General features: G+C 35.2%; 1 protein-coding gene across 2 annotated transcripts in view; it reads right to left on the bottom strand.

Annotated features, from left to right (window-relative positions):
- Nucleotides 1-26,830, bottom strand: part of ca16b (carbonic anhydrase XVI b) — a 79,378-nt gene that overhangs the window by 19,351 nt on the left and 33,197 nt on the right. For both annotated transcript variants that reach the window (XM_060868150.1, XM_060868151.1), the window contains exons 3-9: nt 15,959-16,138; nt 11,787-11,935; nt 9,149-9,244; nt 7,774-7,840; nt 7,218-7,375; nt 5,207-5,396; nt 664-848 (exon numbers count right to left, since the gene is read on the bottom strand). In XM_060868150.1, the coding sequence (XP_060724133.1) occupies nt 664-848; nt 5,207-5,396; nt 7,218-7,375; nt 7,774-7,840; nt 9,149-9,244; nt 11,787-11,935; nt 15,959-16,138 (1,025 nt within the window). The remainder of the gene's footprint in view (nt 1-663; nt 849-5,206; nt 5,397-7,217; nt 7,376-7,773; nt 7,841-9,148; nt 9,245-11,786; nt 11,936-15,958; nt 16,139-26,830) is intronic.

Here is a 26,830-nt window from a genome sequence, read left to right as displayed (position 1 = left end):
GGAAAGCTGCATAGGATAGACACCTATGACAAAATTGGTCTTGACTCTCTAATGTAGACAACACCCCCAGCTCCAAATTGAAATAAAAATGTAAATGTGGTGCAGAAATGATTAGGGAGACAGAGTGTGTTGGAGTCGAGAGCTGTAATTGAGCTTTGGCCGTTGCGGATGGATTTCTCCAATTGAATCCAAATCTAATTCGGCTTGAGCCAGAAAAAAGAAAGATTGGCAGCTTTCATCACAGAAGTTTTTTCGGCTGGCAGGGCCTATCTTTGTTGTCATGGATACCACATGTAGAAGACCAAGCTGACACTGTGACTGATGGAGTGAAGAGTTTGGGGTTGTCTCATTCATCAGACTCCCAGGAAGATAGAGCACATGTTTGTCTAATTCTATCAGCTGTGCAGAGTCTTTGAGGTATGTAGTGCTCCACTATGGCTTAGGGGACTATGTGGCCTTTTTTCATTAGCTTCTTTTGGGTAAATGTCTGTTACAGTGATTGAGCTAATATTGATAGTCATACTAATTCTGGAGTGCCAACTTGATCTTAGAATAACTACCAAGTTACCAAGATTCTAATGCCCTTTACGCAAGTAATTGCTGGCTGTTCATTATGTCCTTGTCTCTTAAAGACTGTTGGTGGTTATGAGCTGGGACACTTACAGTGTGGTGATCACTGCTTTGTGTAAACATCTTCTCAATGGTAACATCGTCCTTAACCCAGCTGTAGGTAACAAGGAAGCCCACAAGGGGTGGGTGGTAGATAGTGGAAGGGCGATCCCAGGTCAGAACCATTGCTGATTGGTTCAGAGGACGGACCTTCATGTTGTCAGGAATGCTGCTGCAAACTGAGGTGAAAGCAAATGGGAGAGACAGAGAAAGACAGTGAGAAAGAATCAGAGAGACAAAGAAACAAATCTGTTAGAAGGACAGAGAACTACAATGTGTAACTTGACATCTTATCTCAATGAAAAAGTAAAGAGCTTTTCTCATTTGATTAGGGCTGGTGTGATTGAAGATAAATGAAGCAAATGATAGTGGAAGCACATCCATGATCTCAGACATATGGATCCCTGGCTACACACTGAAGGTGAAGCTGAATTTTTTATTACTGTCTGACTCACAAGTGTTCTAAACAGACACTGCTTCAAAAAGGCAAACAACACACAATTTCATCTCAGTCTTTTTCCAAGCTTTCAAAACAAGCTTTTTCAAAACTTCTGTGTGTTTGTGTGTGTTTGTGTGTGTGTTTGTGTGTGCAAGTATATAGGAGAAAGTTTTGCTTATGGTTTTTAGTAGATATGGGGACCTATATCACAACTTTACTGATACATTTTACTTAACTCAGCACAGGACTAACTAATTATGAAATTTTGCCCTAGATACAAACATGAACAAAAAAAAAAAACAAATAGGATGCAGTAATGCACTAAATTAATAATACTGCACCTTTCTCTTTAGCTTTTCAGGTCCATGACTACCACAAACAGTAATTTGCTGCAGATTTCTTCATGTGTAACTCACAGTGATAAAGTGCAACATTGGAAAACACTCTGCAGAAGTGTTAGAAGTATTGCTGTTTACATATTTCAATTCATGCTCAACCCCAAAAAAACCCCACTTCATTACAGAAGATTGGAAAAGGTAATTCATATGTCTTCTAAAAGGTTTTGGTCCAAACCTGAACTGAGAATTTGACAAATTGCTTTCTAAAAACCTGAGACTTGACTTTTAAATTCATTTTAGAGAACTCAGACTTGACTCAACAATAAGTGAATTCTAACCCCTAGATGTGGTTCAGATGTAACTGGGGTATACACTGGAGACCAGCAGTATTGGATACAGACATAACATAATATCTGGGCACTGTCAAAAAAGCTGCACTCACCCTGCTGATAGTTCCCAGCCCTTTTACATGCAATTTTTGTTTATGATAGCTGGCTATTTTGCTCTTCAATCATCAAAAGACATGAACAAGAGAATAAATCATCACAAGATCAATAGAGTGGCCATTATTTTAGGGGCAATGAATGAGTCTTTGTTACAAACATCATAGAAAACATGGTTATGACTTTAAACAAGAGTATTAGGTATAATAACAGTGGCATTAGCAATGATGACAAAAGTCATTTTGCTGTTGACGTCCTTTATCATGCTGTCTTCTTGTTTTCATTAGGCAGGGAGGACCATACTCATGACATCTAATTTCTTATAAAAACTAGTGGCATGTATATTACACCAATACTGCATTCTCTGCTCCCTCTGCACTGGCTAATGCTGAATTTTTGAAATTAACACTTTACTCTTTTCTATAAGGACTGTGAACGTTTTTATGAAATACTGGTCTTTGATCCCTTGAATTTCTTTTATTCCTAACATTATGCATTAATTTGCATTAAATCACTCCTGTTTGCCTGTCTATTTGTAATGGGTTTTACTATTTTTTTATACTGAGCCTTTTTTTTTATTTTTATTGATTTATGCCAGTGTTTTGGATTATTTTTTCTTACAAATAACCCAAATAAACAAACAAACAAACAAACAAACAAACAAACAAACAAATAAATTACTTCTAATTATTATTATTATTATTATTATTATTATTATTATTATTATTATTATTATTATTATTATTTAGTAGTAGTAATAGAAGTATCAGTGAAATGGTGGAGATTTGGAACAAAGGGTGATTAAAAAAGGGCATCAGCTGTGAAAGTTGGCCTCCCTTGTGACTCAGCAAGAGACCATTATCTTCAGCAGTTCAATCAACAACTTTATAATCACTGCTGCTGCAGTAATAAGCCAAGCACTGCAGAGCCAAATACTGAAGCAAAGTTTTAATATTTGGCTTAAACTAGATAGGGTGCTATATTTCCACACTGATGCAAGAGTAAATTGCTGTAAATTACAGTTAATGCTGGCATGTTGCTATTTTGGTTGGGCACAAGCCAAATTTTTGCACACTACTGCTATTTTTGTAGACATAAATTAATGCAGGACAGTGCATTGGTGCAGTGGGTAGTGCCGCCACTTAACAGCTCCAGGGTCCCAAAGCCGTTAGTGAACATGAATAAATGAATAAATGAATAAAGCAAAGCTTTAAACTAAAATCAGGTAATACAGCACAAAACAGAGTTTACCACTCAGTGTCGGAAGACTCCATTTTCTTGACCTCAAGTACAGCCTGTTCCACTCTAAAAAACCTTTTTTTCTGGCTATTAACTATTCAAATCTACAAAATACAAGTGACTGAATTATTCTATTTGGAAAAACAAGAGCAAACAACTCAGTTGTGACTTCTAAAGACCATTTAACACCATTAAGCTTTAAGCATCTGTCTTAACTGCCATTTTAGTCCACATTAGCTGTGAGACCTATCTAGAAAACATTCCATTAAAATATCCAATTAATTTGCATAATAATTACCAACATTAACATATTGTTATGATAATTACCATATTGCTACAATATCTAATCACAGGCACTCAGTCATCCTTTGCATTCTCCCTTGCAGGACCTTAAATTTTAAAGCATAACTTTAAACATTATCAGGCACATGGCTTTAATTCTCTCACAACATGTATTAAAAATATGCACATATATAAAGTGTTTTAGTAGCATTTGGCCTTCTTAAAAAAGTTTTTTTTTTAAAGAAGTTTATTACGTTTGTGAACAAACTATGAAATATTAACCCATATCTTTTTATAAGTACAGATATATACAGCAGAACACAGCATTTTGCTAAACATTTTGTACTTTTTTATAGTGCAGTTAGAAACCTGAAGGGAAAATGTGCTGTGTGTGTCACCACTGTCTTTTGTTCTATGCATTATCCTGTTATCTGCTTTTCTTTAAGTCTCTTGCATTGCTTCAATGGTTTTTTTTGGGCAATTAAAAAATAATTGTAAATAATAATAAATAATTAAAAAAAGTCTTTGTGATTGTGCAACAACACTAAAATATTCATATTAATTTTAATGATACTGATTGAAAAAGATTTTTGCGGTATATCTGTCAATCAAATGGCTATTTCTACTGTGAATATATAAATCATCCAAATAGATTCAAAAACCAGTAACTGTAAGCAAAGGTTCTATTTGATTAATGATAAATTAATGATAAAAAAGCCTGATAATGAAGCCTATTTATTAAAAGCCTTTTTTTTAAATCAACTGTGCGAGGATCATGAAGAAACAATAATAAAGAATTCCAGTGTTATGCTTTGTTTCTGCACATGCAAAAAGAGAGCCTGAGATGAGAGAAAGTCACACTCAGAGACACACAGATCTGCTTACTTTAAGAAAACTGCAAAAAACTAATTGGACAGTCCCTTCATGCTTTTGCAAATTTGTGATCGCATAATTAACACAAAATTAAACAAAATCTGCAATATTGCAATTTTTTCAAAATTATATCAGATTTTCTGCAGATTTGGGCCAAAACCCTTAGATACCCACAACAAGAGTTTAAGTAGTTTTACAAAAACAAAACACACACAAACTATTTTGTGTGTCACACAAAATCTGCATTAAAATCAAGCATTTTTGGCCACAACAATCACAAAAACTCCTGAAAGAACTAAACTAAAAAGACTAAAAATGTGCGTCAGAGATATATTCATAAACTGACAGGCAGGACAGAAATTGTTGTCTATGTAGGTTTTCCACAATCTATTCTTCCACATTACAGTCTGTCAGAATTAGATTTTATTTTTGCCACACAGTATCCATTTGCACAGTTTTATTTTTAGAATGAATATTAATGATGATTATTCTGCCCCTTGGCTGTGTTACATTGCTCCCTATTCATCACCGCCAAAAGCAATCAATTCCCACTGCCAGGGATGGAAACAACAGTGATTTATGGCAAGAGCATTCAAACTCCTGCCCATTTGATCTGTTTGGCCTGGCATGAGCTGTCTCTTCATGCTACGCTCTTCTATCAAATAGGATGTCTGACTGTTGGACTTCACAACTCCTTTTTATTAAAGAATTCTCTTACAGATATTAGAAATTCCACATTACCATCCACTTACAGTAATTTGAAACCTCAAAAAGCATCCACATCTCTTTTTTCAGCTACAGAGGTATTTCATGGTATGTAGCTTGTTTATAGCAGTATCATACCTTTTTTTTCCTTGGTAAAATAACATTCTATCACTTCCTATTCAAACAAACTGTTTTTTTTTGTTTTTGTTTTTTTTTACCTCTAGAGGGCTCTGTGTCTGTGGCATGCCCATCAGTCATAGGGTCCGGAAGCCAGGCGTCCTTCACTGCAGATTTGAAGACAAGTCGGTTGTGCAGATCTTGAGTGGGCCTGTAGTTGTTCCTGAGGTACTCCACTGACTTCACATGATCCTGTTGCTCAGTAGTAAAGATAGAGTAGAATGCTTCCAACTGTAGGGCACAAGTAATAAACAGCAGTGAGTGCCATACTTTAGAACATGGTTCTCATGGTCATAGTATCAGCGCATCCGTCTGAACACTTTCCGTAGCATGAACATGTTCATACTTGACTTAATAAATACATATTGTGCAAATACGGTTATTCACTCTGGATGCACTGATAACCTTGGACTTACTGTAAACTGATAGTTTGTGTGTTGACAAGGCTGTCAAAGTGTAACAGCCAACAATGTGTCAACTATTAAGTGTGCATGTCTTGAAAAAAAATATTGAAATGCCTTCAGGTTGTTTTGGAGAAAATGTTTCATTCTAACAGCCTCAGGTAAAGCAATATCTAATGTGAAAGACACATACAAGTGGCTAGAATAGAGGGCATGCTGTGTACAGCTAGAGTGGGCTGATTGAGTGAAGCACTTGAACACAGCAGTGCAATAATCCTCACTGGAGGGCAAAGCTGTGTGTGCCTTCACGCATCCTTTTAAGACCTGATTCACTAATGCATGTGGCAGAAAAATAATGATCAGTGCTGGGAAAGCACTTGCCAACTACGGATTCAGAAGACTGGACATTCTGAACAGTAAAAGCAGTTTATGCATTTACACAGTAATAAAATGAAGTTTCATAACTTTACGGTTCATTATACTGAAATTATCTGCTACACCTGTTATTTGAAGTATGTGACATGTCATCATTCAATCATTCATTTGTTCATGACTCACATATTCACACAATCACAGGTAGAGCAATACAATCATGTGTAGGAGAGATGGGAGGTGAATCTGAAGAAACTTCAACTGAATTCAATTGTTTTTCTATAACGCATTTAAGAATGGTACATTGTCTACAAAGCATCTTTACAGAAGTAATAAAATTCCAGATAAAAATGATAAATTTTTCATTTATGACTAATAAGCAAGTCAGAGGTAATGATTGCAAGAAAAATCTCCCACAGACGTTATAAAGAAGAAACCTTGAAAGAAAACAGATTGAAAAAAGTAGCCCATCCTCGTGTGGGTGATGCCAGTTTAATTATAAATGTCCCCATCTATAACTTTTGTCAAAAAAGTGCAATTATGTAACCAGAAATTTCATTCTAATTTTAATATGAAGTCTATTTTAAGTATTAACTCTTCACTGATGGAGACCTACAGTAAGTGCCCATGTGGTTGCTGGGAGAACATCTGAAACTCCATTTTATACCATGCCTAATCTTATTTTTATTTATACTGCTGCATCAGCAGTTGCATGCAGTAGATTAGAAAGTTTCAGATATTGAGGATGAGAGTTTGGACACAGTGCGAGATTGGGGGTTTCAGTTTGCACGTTCTAGCACTTTCATATTCCAAGAAATAGTTTCTATTCAGAACAGCAGACACAGCTTGGTTATTTCCATAAGCATGTGTCAGTGAAAGATAGGAAGAAGGATGGGACAAGGACACCAGTCAGGTTCAAGCAGAGCGCACACAAGCTGTAGGTGATGTTTGTACATGATTGCATGGGTGACACTCATCCATAGTCTGTCCATTCTGTTTTTTTTCCCACAATTGTTTTTTTGTCTTGCACTGAAGCGTTCGCCTATCTGCTGGCTCTATCTATGGAGGCACAAAATCAGACCAAAAAGCTTTTTATTAACTTAGCTGTTTTTTACAATAACAGGAATCAAATTAACTAGGTCTACAAATGTGGATCTAATCTAATGAAACTTTACAACAATCCTGTGTAAAATTTGACTGGACAAGATAGTGTCTGAGTGATAATCTATGTGTGTGTGTGTGTGTGTGTGTGTGTGTGTGTATGTGTGTGAACACTTACCTGATGGTAGGAAAAGTAAACCGGTCGACTTAGGATGATCCACTCCACTACTTTACTACATGGAGGAGTAGTCAAGGAGCCAGTGTAACGATAGTAACTCCCCAAAGAGGAGGGCAACAGCTCCCTTAGGATGAAAGGTGCAAGATTCGTCTCCTTCTCTGGTGATTTGAACACATGCAACAAATATACCCAAATTAATGCAGTCTTTTCTATGCTCTAAATATGCTCTGGGTCATGTGCTCATTCTCAGTGTGCTATAAATCTGTCCTGGTATTTATATAGGAAATTTTGGAAAGTGGGTGTTTACATGTAGGTAACATTTCTCTGTGTGCCAGTTGATTGGGGAGATGACTACTTGACCATACTAGACTACTGGACCATAAAAAGTTTGTAATTTGTCTCATTTAAATCAATCAATCAGCCTGGCTAGACATCTTGAGTAAGACTACAGGAATGTCCTTTAAGGCATTTTTTATCCATTTCGCTAAATGTCTGGCAGTGGAGGTTTTTAATGTCCTCTAAACATTGTCTTCATTTTTCCAAACTTTTTACTCACCATGATGAACAACCCGTTTGAGACCGGTGATGATAGGCTCAGCAGCTACATTGCTATTTTTTCCTATCTAAAAAAAAACAGTGAAAAATCTCAATTTACAAAACCTACACAGGCCTCATGCTCTATAATACACACTGTTATATAATACACAATCCATAAACATTTACACACAATTACAAGCTTTGGATATTCTGTTAACAAGCAATTATTTAAGCTGTTGAGTTATATCTCCTTAATTTAATTAGATACTATATATACAGATAAGGTTTGAAAAGATACCAAGACAGAACCCGAAGGAAGTTCCGGTATAAAAGCTCCACTGTGATTAGATACACACTTCCATGAGAATTGGATGCTTGAGGATGCTTGAGGAGTGAATGCATGAGGATCTTGCTTTAAACAATAGCATTCGTCTTAGTGCCAAAAGCAATAAACCATAATGTTGCCGGAATTCACAGCAAGTATTTAGGTATTCACGGCTTTTTAGTTTGTCAATGCCTGACAACAGACCTACATAAAACACACCTGTGCTCTACTTTCAGCCTGAGAAATAGACCCATCACCTGAGGGACAGTGCGAGAAAGCATAGCATGTTTCTTTGTGTCAATGAGTAGTTTGAAAAACAGACTACTGCATTCATTGTTTACATCTTCATCTAACAATGGATCTTTAAACTTGAGCGCTTTGCATTTTAAGCTGCATCTGCAACAGTAAGTGTAAGCATAAGATAAACGACATAGATCAAATCAAAACAGCAAGCCACATAATAAGTATCTATATATACACCCACTGAGCACTCTGTAAGAAACACCTGTAAACCTACTCAGTCATACCATTATCTGATCAGCCAATCATGTGGCAGCAGTGCAATGCATAAAATCATGCACATACAGGCCAACAGCATCAGGCAATATTCAGATTCACCATCAGAATGAGGAAAAAAATGTGATCTAAGTCATTTTCACTGTGGCTTGTTTGTTGGTGCCAGATGGGCTGGTTTGAGTATTCCTATAATAGATGATCTGGGATTTTCACATACTGCAGTCTCTAGAGTTTACTTAGAAAAGTTCAATAAAGAAAGGACATCCTGTGAGCAGCAGTTCTGAGGATGGAAACACCTTATTGATGAGTGAGGTCAGGATGTGAGCAGAAAAGCATCTCAGAATGCAGGGCATGTAACACGTTAAGGTGCATGGACTACAACAGCAGAAGACTATGTCAGGCAAGAACAGAAAACAGTAAACACTAAAAGCTATTGACAATTGATAACATTAACAATTTATAACTTTGGATGCATGTTGGTGTGTGCAAATCCTTAAAAATTGTAAGATGATGTGCTCTAAATCCACTTTTGTGTGCAGAAAATGATCCTCACCTGGAAAAAGACAGCCATGGCAGCGATGCTTCTCCTCTCCTTTATTGCAGTGTTGAGACTGTCAAAGTCATCCGAATTATAGAAGAAAATCTGCATCTTTGAGCATACATAAGAAAATGTGACTGGCATTCATCAGCTTTTTAATAAGCCAACAAACCACCGAGCAGCTCACACCTATGCATAGCTTTGTAAAAAGGTCTAAATTACATTGTAGACGAAATCCTATTTGATTGATTCACAGTTCTTTGTCAGGCTGAAAATCCCATCCACATTCCCGCAGATATATGTGTTCGAATAAATGCAGGATATCATGCATATTGTCATTCGGGAACCTGTCCATATTTGACATTTGCGACAATTAAGGATTATTCATTATCCCGGAGGATGGATTTAGAGGAAATGTATATCCCTAACAATTACATTAAAGGTGGAACAATATACACAGTTCACATATGGCCTTGAAAGTTGTGTCAGGGCAGTCACACAAATTTCTTTAAAAATATGCCAATCTGCACGACATGTGCACTGGGAGAGTAGACAGAAAGGGAGAGATGTTTGAAATGAAGGAAATAGGATTAGCACTCTCTCTTTCACTCTATCTCTTTCTCTCACTCTCACACTCTCTGACAATCATGTTCTGGCTCAACTAATTCTCTGGCAGCTTCTCATCTTTCAGCATAATTCTCCACATCTTTGTGTTTGCTAACCATGAAAAATTGCACATGTTTGTTCACTGTCCTCCATTGCACCCAAAATGAAGTATGCTTGCTTTGAGACAAGAGTGAAAAACTCTCGTCTCCTTTCTTAGACCCTTATTACGGTGAGCTTAAAATGCAATTTGTACACAAAACTGGCAAAACGTCACGTTGACACTGATTCTGTTAGTAAGTTTAATCTTATAAGTGAGCAACTGATGCAGATGAAGTACAGTACAGCATCTGTGTTTTTATGCAGATCATTCTAACTGATATATTGAAAGTGACACATATCAGTAATGTAGTATGACGATATCATGCGGTAGTGGCAAAGAGCGCAATCCACTAACCTCAAACCAGGTATTAAAAAACAAAACCATTTAAATTTTGGGGATCCAAATTGGAAAGGACATTTTATGTTAGGAACACTCTCTCTGTCCCCAGTTTCTAATTTAGTTTCATTCAAATGTACATGAAACACATGTATCAAGCATTCTTGACGGAGAGGACATTTTTTGTACATTGGTTATTTTTTTGGCCAGGAAAATTCTATGCTACACACTGAATAAATTTCAAACTCTATTCTTAAGGTACTGAAATTGGGACATTTAAGCATGTCGTTTTGTGTCAAAGGTCTCTAATAACGCTGTGGAGTTTTGGAGTGAAATGTATTTTGTCCTTGCAAAAAAATTAAACTAACTAAAATCAGGGTCTGCTGCCCAATCGTCACACTTCCCCTCCAAATCAGTAGAGGTCACACTCTCCTGAATATTAACACTATTCATTCTCAGTACAATTCCTATTCTAGCTGATGTGTCTAAATATTCATTATGAAGTCTTGCCCGTTTTCTGTATATAAGTTTTGAGTGGTATAACACTGAGTGCCTTCATTGTTTTTATGACCTCATTAACTCAGTCTTTGTTGGATTACCCTTTTGTCAAGTTTGCAGGCCTGAATGGTTTATCAACACTGCCTGCCTTTCTGCTTTGAGTACTGAATTACAATTGTTTACTATGCTTTTTCCACAATTAAACTTCTACACATAAATCTTCCTGATTCTGGAGTGTTACATCTGCATTTGAAACCAAGTATTGTAGGTTCTAGACAAATCAACACATCAGAAGACCCCGGGCTTCCACATGTGTTTCAGCTGAACACTAATCAGCACTTCCAAAACCTTAAAAAAGTCTTGCTAATGAGAACCAATTACTCTTTCTGTGACTTTTTTTTACTCTTCCTGCAGCCTTTAATGGTGTCCATTTGTAGCTTGTCTCAACAATCACAGACAAAAACATATTAGCCTGTTTTCAACAGCTTTAAATCACACTCACCTATTTGCATATGCTGAAAAGGGTATTTACTAAGTTAACATTGAACTAAGCTGATAAACATATTTAGCCAATACACCTAAATAAAATAGTAACAGTAACTGTACTTGAAAAATAGAAATGATTTAACTAGATTTAAAAAGAAGACTTAAAGGCACATGTCATATATATGATGTATGCATTATATAGATAATATATAAAAAAGACATATATACAGTTATACTAAATAAAAAAAAAAACCAAAAAAAAAAAAACATTATTAGCACTTCTAGAAACATTTTTATTTCAAATTTGAGCCGTGGGCAGAACTCATCCGGGATCTCACTAGGGTCTCATTTGAGATTGGCAGAACCAATTTAGATCTGGCAGATTTACTGTGAGAGCACATGTACAGCTAATTCCTTTTGTTAACATGCTTGGGGTGAAGCCAAATGGACTGGGAATAGAATAAATGCTACAAACTCAAGCAGGCACTACATTGGTGAATAATACAAACTGACGCACTGAAATTCTTACTCAAGTTCAAACTCATAGTGTGAATTTGAGCAGGGGCAACAACGTAGCTAGTTATCCTTCCTATGATGAGTTATTAAGTGCAGTATAGCTTGACCTACCTCAACTGGAAACCGCTTTCCATTAATGCTGTGCTCTGAGCCGGCTGATCCATTGCTGTGACCCCAGTGAAACTCCACCTTCTCTGCCTTGAACCGCCCAGGTAGGCCTGCTCCTCTCACAAAGTAGTCATTCTTCAAATGAATGGAGACTAGGAAGAAAAAGAAAGGATGTGCAATAAAAAAGAGTTGGGTTGGTGGAGTGGCACGACACGACAATTTCTGCTGCTGAGTTGAGAACTAGCTATGTCCATTTTATTGAGATCTTCATCCATATTTCGAGGCTGGTGGAGTGACAACAGAAAGAGGATTAAAAATCATTACTGCAAAATGATTTAGGTTTCAGTACTTCATTGTCACAACAATTGAAATGTTGTTAGGAATTCACTTATTCGCTGTATATACTGTACTTACATGCTATGACTATATAATATCTAATTTCAAACAGACATATATACTAGTAAAAATGGTAGCAGTACAGAATTCTGATGATAGTGGATTCTGGTGGTGATTAAGAATGAGCTGAGATGAGAGCCAATGATAAGAGTAGGTTATAAACATTTGTAGCTACTCTGAAGCTTTAGGCCAATTGATATTAGAAGCTCTGCACCCAGGGTACGTACTGTAGCAGCTCCAATTGCTATTTATAGTGATGCGCAAAAAATTTGAAAAATATGAGCTCCTGGAAGAAGAACTCTCCTGGCCACTAGACGTGATATGAAGTGTAGGTCTCAGTTTGAAAACTGCTTTCTCAATTAACCATGCAGTCTACATACATTATAAAAGAGCTTCATCTGTTTTTTAACAATGGTAAGTAAATTAGGCCAGGGAGGAAGTCTATTTGGCATGGTCATTAAACATGATTGATGACTGATTGGCAATGTCACCTTGTGAATGAGGTCAACAATGAAGTCAGTACTGGGTTGAAAATGTTGGCATTGTGGCACATATAGAGGCTACAGTAAACCAGTCTGTAGATGCTAGGGAGACTTAAGAATTGGTGCATTGGATGTCTTGTATTCATATTAGTAGGAATTTACTGAAACAGTTGGGGGAATACTGCAGCAGCCATGAATTTGTCATCAGAAGGACGTTGTTTCAAGCCCATAAGGTATTTAGGAGTATTTGAATTGGCCTCTAGGGAGTAAAATACACTGAGTGTCATTCATCTTTCTTTGCTATTAAATTTTATTTATTTATTTATTTATTTATTTATTTTACTATGCAAACAGACAATTACAATATTTACAGAAGAGAAATTATCTGCAAAATACAAAGATCAACAAAACATACATAACAGCCAGTACGATTTGGGCATGTGTGTGTGTGTGTGTGTGTGTGTGTAAGTGCAACTGAGTGTGGGAGTGGGAATATATGATAATCACATAAAAAAAAAAAAAAAAAAAAATATATATATATATATATAAATAACAATAATAATAATGATAAATCCAATTAATAAGAAATGACAAATAGTAATAATAGTACTAGCAGTAGTAGTAATGATAAACATATTTACAAATATACTCATTTCATCCGGAATGAGGGGAAGGTTAAAGGATCAGGAAGAGGACAAATAAAAATAGTGTTAGTAATAGCAATAATAATAATAATATTAATAATGGTAATATTAATACAGCCATTGATAGTAATGATAATAATAGTAGTTGTAATAGCAATAATAATAATAATAATAATAATAATAATAATAATAATAATAATAATATTGATGCAGCTATTAATAATAGGGTATTATAAATATTAGCACAATTTTTTTTAACATTTTTAAGATACACTTTTCAATATCAGTTGGAACTACTGACAACCATATCAGCATTCATACCATAGCACTGCTGAATTTTTAAATCTGATTGGTCAGAAGGTATTGATTAATTTTCTGTAACACCATTGCTCAGTCATAGCTGAAGGGCTTATATCAATGTGATAATTTCAATAATAACAACTGACACAGGGAATTGTTTGATGGATGTTTCATATAAGCAGCTTAAAATAATGTACTTTAAAATGATATGTAATCTTTAATATTCCGTTGTTAAAAATATTTGCCAGGGAAGCACTTTGTAACTGTCAGAAGCATGATTGGAACTTTACATTTTCCAACATGGAAAATATTTTAGAAAGGACAGCTTGACAGCTTCTCAGTGCCATGATAAGCTGCATATCGTCTTATTAACTTTAAAAGACAGCAAAAACAAGAGGGAAAAACAAGATAAGAGGAACTAACTCACTTTACAGATGTTCCACAACATTCTAAAGAAATGAAATATAAAGTTTGATGTCATTCTTTAATATGTTATGATTCTTTGTATGTTAGTGTTGACAAATTGCTGTGGACTAAAAACAATAAAACACTTTATGGTGGTAGGAGCGATCACACTCGCCTGCCAAATATTATTTTTCTATAAGAGCACACACTGTTGGGTTTTGTTACTTAACAGCTCAGTATAATATATATGTCTTCACCACTTCACTTTTTCACAAAGAAATACTGGGTTGTCATGGGAGAGGTGGAGGGGTGAATGTATCCTTGTTCAAGTGTCTCTTCAGTGTATTCATTTAGAGCTGCGTTCTTAGGAGTGTAGATTCTGTCACATGAGAGAGTGGACCCAGGGAGTAGTTTGATGTCACAAGGTGCCATTCACCTGACCTGAACCGTGTCGCATAATACTGAAGCTTGGCACAATGTCAATACTCTGTAAAGCCTACCCTCAATCATATTGAAAGGGTATGTTCACGATGTCAAATACTTCAGAGCTTTCAAATGCAGTGGCAGGGACATGAACTGCAGTGTTTGAGACAGAAAGAGCTCTCTTGTGTTATTTCTTCATTGTTCCAGGAAATAATGTTTGTATGGAGTATAAACTCGAATGGTTATTCACGTATAGGAGTCTCAAACTGGGGGATGGCTACAAACTGCTCTTGCCAGTGTAAAAAAATTCCAATGTGTGTGCAAATGCAGGGTGAATATATCGGCTAATGCCATAAATCTTGGATCCTACATTTTGCTCTAAAGTGAATGACAAAATGGGCCTCAGTGGTCAAACAGTTGCTGTTCTGTGTCCAAAGGGATATGGCTCTGGCTTTATTGCTAATTCAGAAAAAAGTCAGTGACATTTTCTCTCTTAGTACTACACCCCACAGATTAGGGTAGAGGGTATGTAGTCATGGGAAGTTCTATGAAGTTCTAGGTTGGTTTCCAGAACTGAAGTCATTCGAGTAGGTTAAACTAATTATACAATTATATGGTTCCTATGGTAACAGTTCAGGTTCTTGTAATGTTGGGTACAGCAGGGGGCTCACAGCATTGCATATGAATAATGTTTCCTAGATCACAAAACGTGGGACCAGTTGGTCCTCCACTTGGAGTCTCCACATGGGAGAAGAGGCTGTAATGTCAAATTGACAGGAATTCATTAAGACCATTGGGTAGACTGATATGAAGGCATGCAGTTGGTCATTTTAATTTTCAAAACCCTTTATTTAGAATGGAGCTTGACCTTTAGACTTTCCTCATTCCACAGAGTATATCTTGGTGCTGATGATAGTTAGAGTCTGAAAAAAAATCTGGCCTTATAACACAAAGTGTATACAAATGGTACACAAGAATATGAGACACTGGAGACATTTGGTAGACTGGAGCTGCTGGTATACAGTATGTGGACATTGATGGACACTGTCACTGTCTCTAGTAAAGCTTACCCTCAGCCATATAATGATTTTATAACAGTAAATTATGCAGTGACCCTGGTTGATATATGCAGTTTAATTAGAGCATTGATGAAGATCTCTTTAGATTTCTGATTATGTACACATATTTGTTGCTGACAGTTTCAAAGCAATCCATAAACATCAATTATTTTATTTAAATTCAATTATTTTATTTGCTACAAAATGCCAATGCATGGCAAGCAAAGGCCAGGATCAAAAGAGAGGTTTCTGACATTTTTGGCATGTTTGATTTCATTCTCTAACTATAAAGCAGGAGATTTTCAAGTCGCTAGAAATTTTTATGAAAAAAAAAAAAATAGTGGAAAAGTTCACATTCTTATCTCTCTAATTGTATTAGTTTCAGTTCCATAACAATCATTTTCAGTCCTTGAAATACCACTGAGGTCAGATGTTTATGATATGAAATTCAGAATGTAATGACTTACCTGTTTTGCCTGTGTTCTTCATGGAGGTTTTGTTAGATGATTTGACATCAAAGCCCTCCAGTGTGAGATCCTGGCACTGCTGGGACACCAGTGCTTCTTCATCTGGGATGTTGATAGGTGACTGGTTTCTGCCCCCACATTCAGGATACATCAATGCCCATCTGCTTGGCCCATGGATGCCTTTATGCAGTTACAAAACCAAAAATCAGAACAGTCACATTTCTCATATCTTTGGCTAAATAATGGGGGAACTTAACCCCTATATGAAGAATGTCCATTGATTATCAATGTCATGGGAAAGAAGAAGTATTTTAATAAGTACTTATTTTGAAGAAGCCACTTTGTCGAAGCATAAATTATTTAGTGCTTCATGGCTTACAGCTTCCTTTTGTATCTACTTTGAGATGGTAATAAAAAGTGAATTGTGAACATTTGTTAGTCTAAATGATTATTTAGAGTTCCAAAAATATTCTTTGCATGTGTTTAAAAAAAGGACTCAGAAGTGTTGAATATAGATTCATCTGCTGGAGATTTCATCAATACACAAAACAAGGTCAAGACAATCTGGTAAGACACTAAAAATTCGCAGAATGCAATTAAGCCCAACTCAGAGGTAAAGGCAGGGTCATTGAATCAAAAACATCAGAGATCAAAATCAGCAAATAAAAGATCAGAAAGAACATGGCCCTGAACTGATTGCATGCAACCATTAAAGCTTTACACTATAGATAGAGTCCACGTGTCTTAAATGTCAAGTTGCCCAGGAAATGAACGGACGTTCTAATGTAACTAAAGAATTCATTCTAAATTCAGGTGAAGGTGTCCTCTAGTGGTCTGGAGGGGGATTAACTTGACCGAATGTCACAGTGCCATTCAAATTGTGCAACAATTGCATCTACAATGGCAGTTATTATATTATTTCTGCATCTATAGTGTAAAATGTTTTAATCAAAGATTTATTATTATATTTGATGACAGAAACATGCCTAAAATTAAACTAAGACCAAAATTCACAAGAAAGATTTAGCAATTGGGTCAAGGATTCATAAAAGTGTCTTATTGTTTTAGCTTATATTTCTGTAAATATTTCTCATTTGCAGTCCTACATCACCCTTCCAACCATCTGGGGTGATAAATATCACCGGAAAACTTTATTGTATGTGTGCACAAGAAGTTGCCCTAGTTAAGATATTATTTAATATATGAAAATTGGGTGAATGGATATTCTTCAAAAAAGGTGCCATATGGTGTCCCACAATGTTCTGGTCTAGACTTCGTATTGTTCTGTCTTCATATACAGCCCCTGGGATATAAAATTCATGATTTTGGCTTTTAGTGTTTTACACTTATAAATTTCTGTGTATACAGTACTATTGTACTTATTACTTTGGCCAATTCAGCTATACAAAAAAGAATGGAAGACAGGATTTGAAACACAAAAGCTTGGATGAATAAACTGTTGCTGTATTATACTGTTAATTTCTTGAGCTTGATAAAACAGATCTTGCTGATGATATTCTGCGAAAGCTACATTGATAAACTTATCATTCAACTTAAAATGAAATGGGGGCATGGAAGACTTTATTATCGCCATATAAACATTAAAGCATAGTGGAAATCTTTTCTTCGCATATCCCAACTGAGGAGGTTGGGGCCAGGTCAGAGCAATGGGGCAGCTGATACAGCGCCCTTAGAGAAGGAAGGGTTAAGGGCCTTGTTCAATGGCCCAACAGTGGCAGCTTGGCAGTGCTGGGGCTTGAACCCCGATCCACAACCCAGAGCCTTAACTACTTGAGTCACCACTGCCCCATAGACAAAATAATACATGCTAACACTTTATGACACCAAGATGTACTTTGACAACCTTTAATTTAGAATGAAGCAATGTGTTGTTGCTTGGCTGCATCTGTCTTTAGGTATATTTCAGTTAGTCTGGACTATAGTCAACCTTCTACTGATTATTGACTGTTTAATCAGTATCACATTGACCAAAAAGTACTCCTCTTGAATTTTTATCATTTTGTAAAATTTAATTTAAATCTCATTTTTTGGTAGATCACTCTAATACAACTTGTTTACCTACTTAAACAGTATGGCACATCCTAAAACATTCACTTAGATGAGACAGACCCTGCTGTTACTTCCTAAAATCAATTGCAGCCCAGCCAGGGCTAGATGTTCCAGAGAACATTAGGAATACTAAGTGTTTTTTTACTTGGTGTTTCTTACTAGTCATTTAATAACTTTAAATGGTAAAAGAATATATATTTAGTAACCATATATCAATTGCACTATTGATTTGTAAGAATTACACAATACATAATAAATGTATTATTATTCCTGCTATAAAACAAATCAAGATTCTTTTTCTAATAATTGCTTAAACATGAATACTTTTCTGATCCAAAAAGGACAATATATATGCTGTCCTAAAAAGCTTGATGACTTCATATAGATTAAATCCCCAATCTCCAATCCTTAGCTCTCCAATCTCCATAATGACATAACTGTAAGCTTGTAAGAAATGAAATGTGACCAAGATGAAGCAGCTAATAAAGCGAGTGAGTCTGATGATGAGTCCGATGACGACACTGGCATTTCATTCCTTCAGCAGTATGAAAATCAACTTCTCAGAAATTTTCACTCAGTATAAACAAACGAATATATAAAAATTCAGGGAAACTTTTGGCTTTCAGTCCGAGATGTTTTTACTTCTGTTCAGAGACCCATACACAGACGTTTAGTGGTTAAAGATAACATATTCAAATTTGAGATACTTATGTCATACGTATTTCACACACGTGTCATCTCAGAGAGTAGAAATGGGTTTACGTTCACCATATTTATTTAGTAAAAAAAAACTGCTTTTTGAATCTTTTCTGTAGAACTATTGCCACTTATAAACTAGGTATGAACAGAAATTCAATGCTGAACATGAGCACAACCAATGCAACTGCAAATTCCACTTTTTTTTCTTCTGGTAAAAAAAGAGTCAGAGTCTGGGAAAGTTGTTACAATTTTTATATAATCATTTTATTCATATAAAATCCACCATAATTTCTCAAGTTCTTTTTAATACTTAATATTATGAGTGTATTATAATTAATTTCATGAGTGATGTGTTTTATTGTGTTAATGTCAATGGAATAATTTCAGTAATGGACTGTTATAATGGACTGTTATAAATCCATTTTTTCTTCAGGATATAATCAACCTTAGTATATATTTATCCAGCGCGCTTGTTAATATTGACGGTTAAACATAAAATATATTAAATCAGCCATCTACTATTTTGGAACAGAACAGCAGTCCAGAGGTCACCGCAATGTGTTTTCATTTTATATAACCATGCATATTCATGTAACCTTCTATGTATCCTTACCCATGCTTATGAAGGTTAATATGTTAAAATTCTCCTAGTTTAACATTCTGAAATGTATTAATTATACCTTCAAAATACAACTAAAAATATATTCAACACACAAAATCTGATACAGTTTAATTTTATCCCCTAAAATTGAAGCTCTATGTATAATGTCTGTAATGTCACTAATCGCTATTTTTTAAAAGTACTTTCTTAAAGTATTTTTTTTTCACTTTAATTTCTTACTATTGGTTTTTTGTGTTCAGCAGAATAGAGTTAAAACTAGAAAACGTGTATTTTTATAGCACAGAGTCAGATGCATGTTTTTCTATACAGGTCCTACATAAATTCCAGATGATGACTGTGTCAACTGATCTGACTGGTATAGCATGTATAAGTATGCCATGACTTAACTTAAAGTCACATAATATTATTTTCTGGGCTTAGATTTTCTGTCAATACAGAAAATGTATCTAGCTGAAATATAAAGCTCTGTAAATGTAAAAATAGCAAAATATAACCGTGTTTACTCTTTTACTGAATCCATATTCCAGTGATGTGGCTGAGCTAAAATATTATATTCATCAGCATCTAAGATTGCCATTGACAGAGATATATGAGCTCAGACTCTTAGCCAACAGAAGAAGCTGAACTGATTAATGATTTCATTAGCAGTGACTGTCCATATATTACAGCCTATATTATGTAAGTTCATGGTTGCAGATGCTTTAAACATCAATTTATTCCTGAGATTTAAGTCCTAAATCATCATTTTTTTTCTTAAAGTATTGTTTAAAAAAGAATTTAACCCATTTTGTTGGGAGATATATCTAGAACAACATTTAAAGATTTTAAGCATGGTAACATAATATACATGCACTTAACCTGCCATATTTCCATTATCATTAGTCAGCACTTTAACGCTCCAAAGAGTAGATGATATTTAAAAAATATTTTTCATTTAAGTATATTTTCTTAAAGTTTTTATCATTTCAATCAAATTACAATGCTAATGAATGGGAAGCTAAGCTAAGTAAAGGTTCTGCTGTTGTTGCATTTTTTAACTTAAAAACCTAAAGCATACCATAATGTGTACTACTCTGAACACTACTGGCAACTTAGAAAAACAGAAACTGAAGACTGAAGCAAGTGAATTCAGTTTCATGACTGTGTCTATTCCTATTATCAGGTTAACACACTGGCTTTACCATGGCAACGGCACACTCTCTGTGAAATAATCAGAGCCACAATCTAACTATCCACTCTAATTTCATCATCATTACCACCACACACTCTGAGCTCCTCTGCTGAGCTCGATTGTGAGAGGTGAAAGCCGTTGTGCGAATGGTCTCCCTTGGATTATCCCAAAATAAGCAGATTTGGCATCAGTTATCATGGTGTCAGAAAAACAGCACCAAGACAAACCATCAGCAACCATACCGTATGTAGTTTGATTACAATAAAACATCTATAAAAAAGCTTCCCAAGAAATGCAAATAATTGATATTAGTAGGAAAATCCTTATTATAGTTATAATGTTTCAGTTTTATTAAATTTTGATTGAAATGTTCACAAGGTTTCCAAACCTGATCCTGGAGTACCTCTGTCCTGCAGATCTTAGTGCTTTTCCTGCTCCAATTAATTAATTTACTGTCCTGTATGGTGTATCAAGTGCATGTGTCAGACAAGGAAAAACACTCAAATGTACAAGACAGGGCCTACTTCAGGATCAAGTTGGGAACCTGTAATGTAACTAATGCATCACTTTTATCAGTCAGTAAATTTGACTGTACCATCTAAAAGTTAATATCATTACACTCCTATCTGAGTTCAGTTCCACCTAATTAACTTGATGATACTTTATGACAATCTCTTTAAGATGCCCTGACCGATTAAAAATCCAATACTTATATCTTCAGGCCAGGGACATGATGCTCATGGGAAAGCAAGGAAAGATTTCTTTTTCTTCTGACAGATTAAGGTCAGTTGACTTTCCAACGGGAGAGAATTAAGTCATGCTTCTCGTTTGTAAAGGAAAGATTGCTCTTTTTACCCAATTAATGAGAGGACAAGTAGGTCGTTTTACAGTTTTAGGCCCATAGTTGTGGAATGGAAGTCTTCTCTGATCCGTACTAATTGATAGCATCTTTACACATCTCCTTTATCATACCACTGCTTTCATACACTTTCTGTACATAAATTTCTAATATATGTACCTTGATTTCAACCCTAAATACAGAACACGCAGAGTAAGAAATGTCACTCTAAGCAATATGGTCATATGGTCAACAAGTGCTGGCTTTGAACATGATTCACATAGAAATGGAGATATAGTAAGTTATGAATTAAAAATGCTTTCATTTTTGGTCTAACTATAACTTAACCTGTTACAGTTTATCTATCTATCTATCTATCTGTCTGTCTGTCTGTCTGTCTGTCTGTCTGTCTGTCTGTCTGTCTATGGATATTATTATTTTATTTTATTATTATATTATTATTATAGATATATAATATCGCCAGTACTTTTTCCAGTCTTTACCTGTTCTGTTTGAATTTTGGTCTGTTCCCATGATAGCCTCAAATCTTTGCTCTTGACTGACAGGAGTGGAAAAACATGTTGTTGTCTCTTGACGTTGTATCCGATCCAACTTCCAATCTAAAGTTTTGATGACTAATGCATTCTGAGATGCTCTTCTGCTTCCTGTAAGCTTGTGCAAGTCTTAGATCTCCTGTAAAGCTCACTTTTTTCTCCATTCTGTGATTTAATGTGAGTATTAACTGAATCTGCATCTGCAGATACTTCTACATAAATGTGCAGGTGTAAACGGGTTCCTAATAAAGTGGATGCTAAGTGTATATTGTGTTTGTATAGTATGTATAAGTGAAAAAAAAAGATCAGCTCATGTTGGCTACCTGAAAAATGGTCAAACATTAATAGATTAATAGTTGTATATTATTATTATTATTATTATTATTATTATTATTATTATTATTATTATTATTTTACCACTCGTTTCTGACAATAAAATAGGTCTTTTTAGAACATAACAGCTACAGACCGTTGGTAAAGTAACAATCAAGAGAAGACTTCATGACTTTCAGCATTTGCATGTCCACTTGTTCACATCACAGTCAGACTCTACGCTTTTTTTATGAAGTCCCATGGCCTCTCATCTAATAGAAATGTTCCATGGATGTTGGTTTACACTTTTCCACACCCCACTGTTCTTCTCGTCTGCCCCATTTTGATTTGTAAATTGCTGGCAGAGCTGGCCGCTGTGTTAGGCATGGACTTTTTGGATCTTTACATGCATATACTTGCCTTTATTCTACTTATTCCCCCTATTTATCTCACAGTGTGCTGCAGGGCTAATACACTCCATCAGGCAACTTAAAACAGCGGCGTGAAACTGAATGGAGCTCACAGTATGAGACACAGTCCTTGAATTAATCCTTTCCTTTTGTGTAAGCAGTTTATTTCTTCTTTTGTAATTTCTGTTCTTTCTTTTTATTCTTGAAGGTAGCTAACAGATGAATAACATTCATTTGAAACAGTGATATAATAACAATAAAAAAATATGTGATCCAAACTACACCAACAGCTGCTATGCCTGTTCCTGCTGACAAGATTATTAAGCAAACATAGTCAATTTTTCCAAACTTTTGAATAATGTATAACTGATATGTTTTAAGCTTAAATATACTTGTATAGTATATGTTTTCATCATAAGGACAAAAATGACATCAATCAATCATAAATCAACATAGAGGGAACTAGGATCTCATTAAAAGGCCTTAATATTGCTGCAAAATTAAAATGCATGACTGCAATCTTTAATTTACTCTTATTTCATGAAATCATTATGTTTGTTCTATTTCATTTTTGCAAGACAGTATGTGGTATACAGTTTTGTTATAACTCATTGTTTGCTGGAAACAAAATCATCTACAAATCTTGATAATTGAAATCAAATAAATCTGTTTTTAAATTTATCTTGAGGCATCTAAGCTTGCTCAAAGACTTATCCGCAAGAACCTGAGCAGCTGGACAGCATGCCTTAAGATTTTTAATAAAGCACCAACTTTATTGAAACAATGATTTGATTCAAACAAACACATTTTCATTTCCAGCATTTGTAAAATATTTAGAAAATATCACTTTCTAGAAGGCACATAGCAGGTGTTTGTTCATGACAACAGATATAAAATCTATCCCAGTGCTGCAAGACTAGTACAGCCTGATTTGCTGGTAATTGTGCTGTCAGTGCAAACTGAGCATATTAGTAATGGTTGATGCTTAAAGATACCTACACTGCATGTCTTTGGACTTGTGGAGAAAACCAGAGTACCCAGAGGAAACCCCTGGAGAAATGAGGTAAATGTGCTAACCACCAAGCCACCATGCACCCATAATAATAATAATAATAATAATAATAATAATAATAATAATAATAATAATAATAATAATAATAATGCCATGTCATCATTTACATTTTCATCTCTTTGGGTGGTTTAAACACACAGCAGGCACATTTACTTCCACTGAGTTTGGCTGCCAGTGCAAAAAATCTTCATTGGTCTGTTTAATTGTCTCCTGTCTCTGACTAAATGATTGGCATGTGGTACCAATGACAAAAGCACTGTATCTGTTCCGCCAGCTTGAAATACACTCCCTCTACTTTGTATGACAGTGAGACTGGCATCCCTGTCGCTCCAACTGTGGTGGCATTTTTGGGAGTTTGAACACTCTCAGCATCTAGAGTGCTATGCTGCTGTGCTTTTCTGAAGGAACAACCAAATGTGTCACAACATGAAGTCTGCTGTCAAAATGCCTCATCTGTTCGGATTATGTGAAAACTCTGCATGATGCGCAAGAGCACAGTGAGCCACAAGACAAATGATTGTAGTGACAGAGGCTGTAGTGACATTACTGTACTTTTTAGTAACCGCCTGAAGTACACAAGCTATTTACAGGAATATCCAAGAAATGGTTAAAAATTGAATATGAATATGAATTGTAAATGAGAAACAACCTAAACTCAAAACAAAATAAACCAAAAAACATTTTTTTTGTACTATAAGAGTGCCAGATTACGTTTTATTTAAATGGGATAGAATAAATTATTTAAGCCAGTAAGTTCTTGCCTGCAATGATAAGAAAAATAAAGAAACAGGCCGCTAGTCATCAGGGTCATCCAGTCAGAAAATTGACTGCAATTACTAATAATCAAGCTAAAAATGTACATGGTAAATTTGAAATAGTTGCTTTGAGTGCATTTTCTAATCTACAAATTGTGCATTGTTTCAACCGTGTATTAATGATCAATGCTGTAGTGCTGCTACTGTATAAAGTTTAAACTGGTGGCTGTCCTTTTATAAGGAGAGACACAAGAGACATAAGTGGACCTCCATTACTGTTATCCTAAACTCATCTCCAGTTTAATCTGTTAGACAGATTGTACTTTCTGAGTTTGACAGTCCCCTCACAGCTCTGTCTTAAACAAGATAACTTCTGCCTGAATTTTAATATAGAGTGCTGTAGAAATTACATTTCTCTCACAGGCTGAATGAATTCAATGTGGCTTGACCTATTCTAACCCCAACATCCCCTTATTCACAAGTCTTCAAAGCTTATGTTTCTGTTGGAAATGGGGAAAAAAAGCAATACACATCTCAATATCCCTTGTGAGAAGAAGGAAAGGCTACATTAATTTATTTCCAAATTAGAAACAAGGAAAATGCTATAGTTAAACTATTAGTGGCTGAAATGGACTGAAATGAAACTTAAGAGAATACACTGTCTCAGCAATATCCCACTCTCCTGTGTTGCTTTACTTCATTCAAATCTTGGACTGAAGGGGACAAGTTATGAATAGAAAGTTACTGAACATTAGTAGGAGGCATAGTCAGCGGGTAGCATTGCTGCTTCAGTTCCATATCGATTCTGAGCTCCAGTTACAGTCTATATAGAGTTTCTCATGTTCGACCAGTGTTCACATGTGTTTCCTTCCAAACAATGAATGAGAGAGCAAGTGTGTGTGTGTGTGTGTGTGTGTGTGTGTGTGTGTGTGTGTGTGTGTGTGTGTGTGTGAATGAATGCTAATAGAGATGATTATAGAGATTGTGATGATTTTATCAGATTGTTTTATATCTTTTATTGTGAATTAAAGAAGACTGCTAAATATATCTATGAATTTTAATTTTTTTATGTTTTACCAGATCCCTGCGTAGGCTAGCCTATAATGCAGATTTTCACTCACCGACTGAGTGGGTGCCCACGGGATATAAAGTTGGCAGTATATCTCAGCTGCTGTTCTATTGAACATATAGTGGACTACAAAGCTACCACACTGACAGTGTCAGGAATTCAACCTACACAGGATACACAATTGTAGCATGGAAAGGTTCCTCAACTTTAACCAGAAACCAAGTTATAACCCATCCATATGAGGATGGGTTCCCCTTTGAGTCTGGTTCCTCTCAAGGTTTCTTCCTCTACAAATCTAAGGGAATTTTTTCCTTGCCACTGCTGCCTGAGTCACCTCAGACTTGCTCATTGGGGATAAATACATATACATACATACATACATACATACATACATACATACATACATACATACATACATACATACATACATACATACATACATACATACATACATACATACATACATACATACATACATACATACATACCGTGAACTATATATATCTTGAATTTTTATTATATTCATTCTTTATACTACTCCTTACTGTATGTTTATCTTCTGTTCTATGTTTATGTTCTGTAAAGCTGCTTTGAGACAATGTCCATTGTAAAAAGCGCTATACAAATAAACTTGAATTGAATTGAATTGAATTATTGTTTGTTTATTTGACACATACAATATATATGTGTATGTGTCATAAGTTGAATATACTTTTAGTGGCATATTTTCTTTCTGCTTCTATTTCAAACAACTGAATGAATACTCAGCGAGCCATGGCACAGCCAGCACAGGGAAAAATCATGAGCTCCACATCCCCATGTCAGCCCATGCACCACAAATCACATCACCTGACCATGCATGTAATATTTATCCCTGTTCAAACAACTCCTGATTATTAATCATGCATTTCAGTCTTCTTATCAGTATTTAAGGCAATATATATAAATATTATTATTAATTATCCAATATTGTATTGTATTGTATTATATATATATATATATATATATATATATATATATATATATATATATATATATATATATATATATATGTATTGATTTATATCAATACAGTGTGAATACAGTCTTTGTATGTGAATACAGTCTTTAAAAATGCCTTTCACAGAAGAAGAATATATTGTTTCATACATAGGTTTATCTAGCTATCTAGTCTAATCTAGGCTATTTAATTTTCTTACCCTTTACCTAGCTTTGATTATGATTTTGGATTTCTGTTTGTCTGGCTCATGAGCCTTAATAAACAATAACTTCTGCCTTAAACCTGACATATATCTTGAGA

The sequence above is a fragment of the Tachysurus vachellii genome, chromosome 4 (genome assembly GCF_030014155.1).
Source record: "Tachysurus vachellii isolate PV-2020 chromosome 4, HZAU_Pvac_v1, whole genome shotgun sequence".
NCBI lineage: Eukaryota > Metazoa > Chordata > Actinopteri > Siluriformes > Bagridae > Tachysurus > Tachysurus vachellii.
Note: the sequence above shows the minus strand (reverse complement) of the source record. Positions and strands in the feature narration are given on the sequence as shown.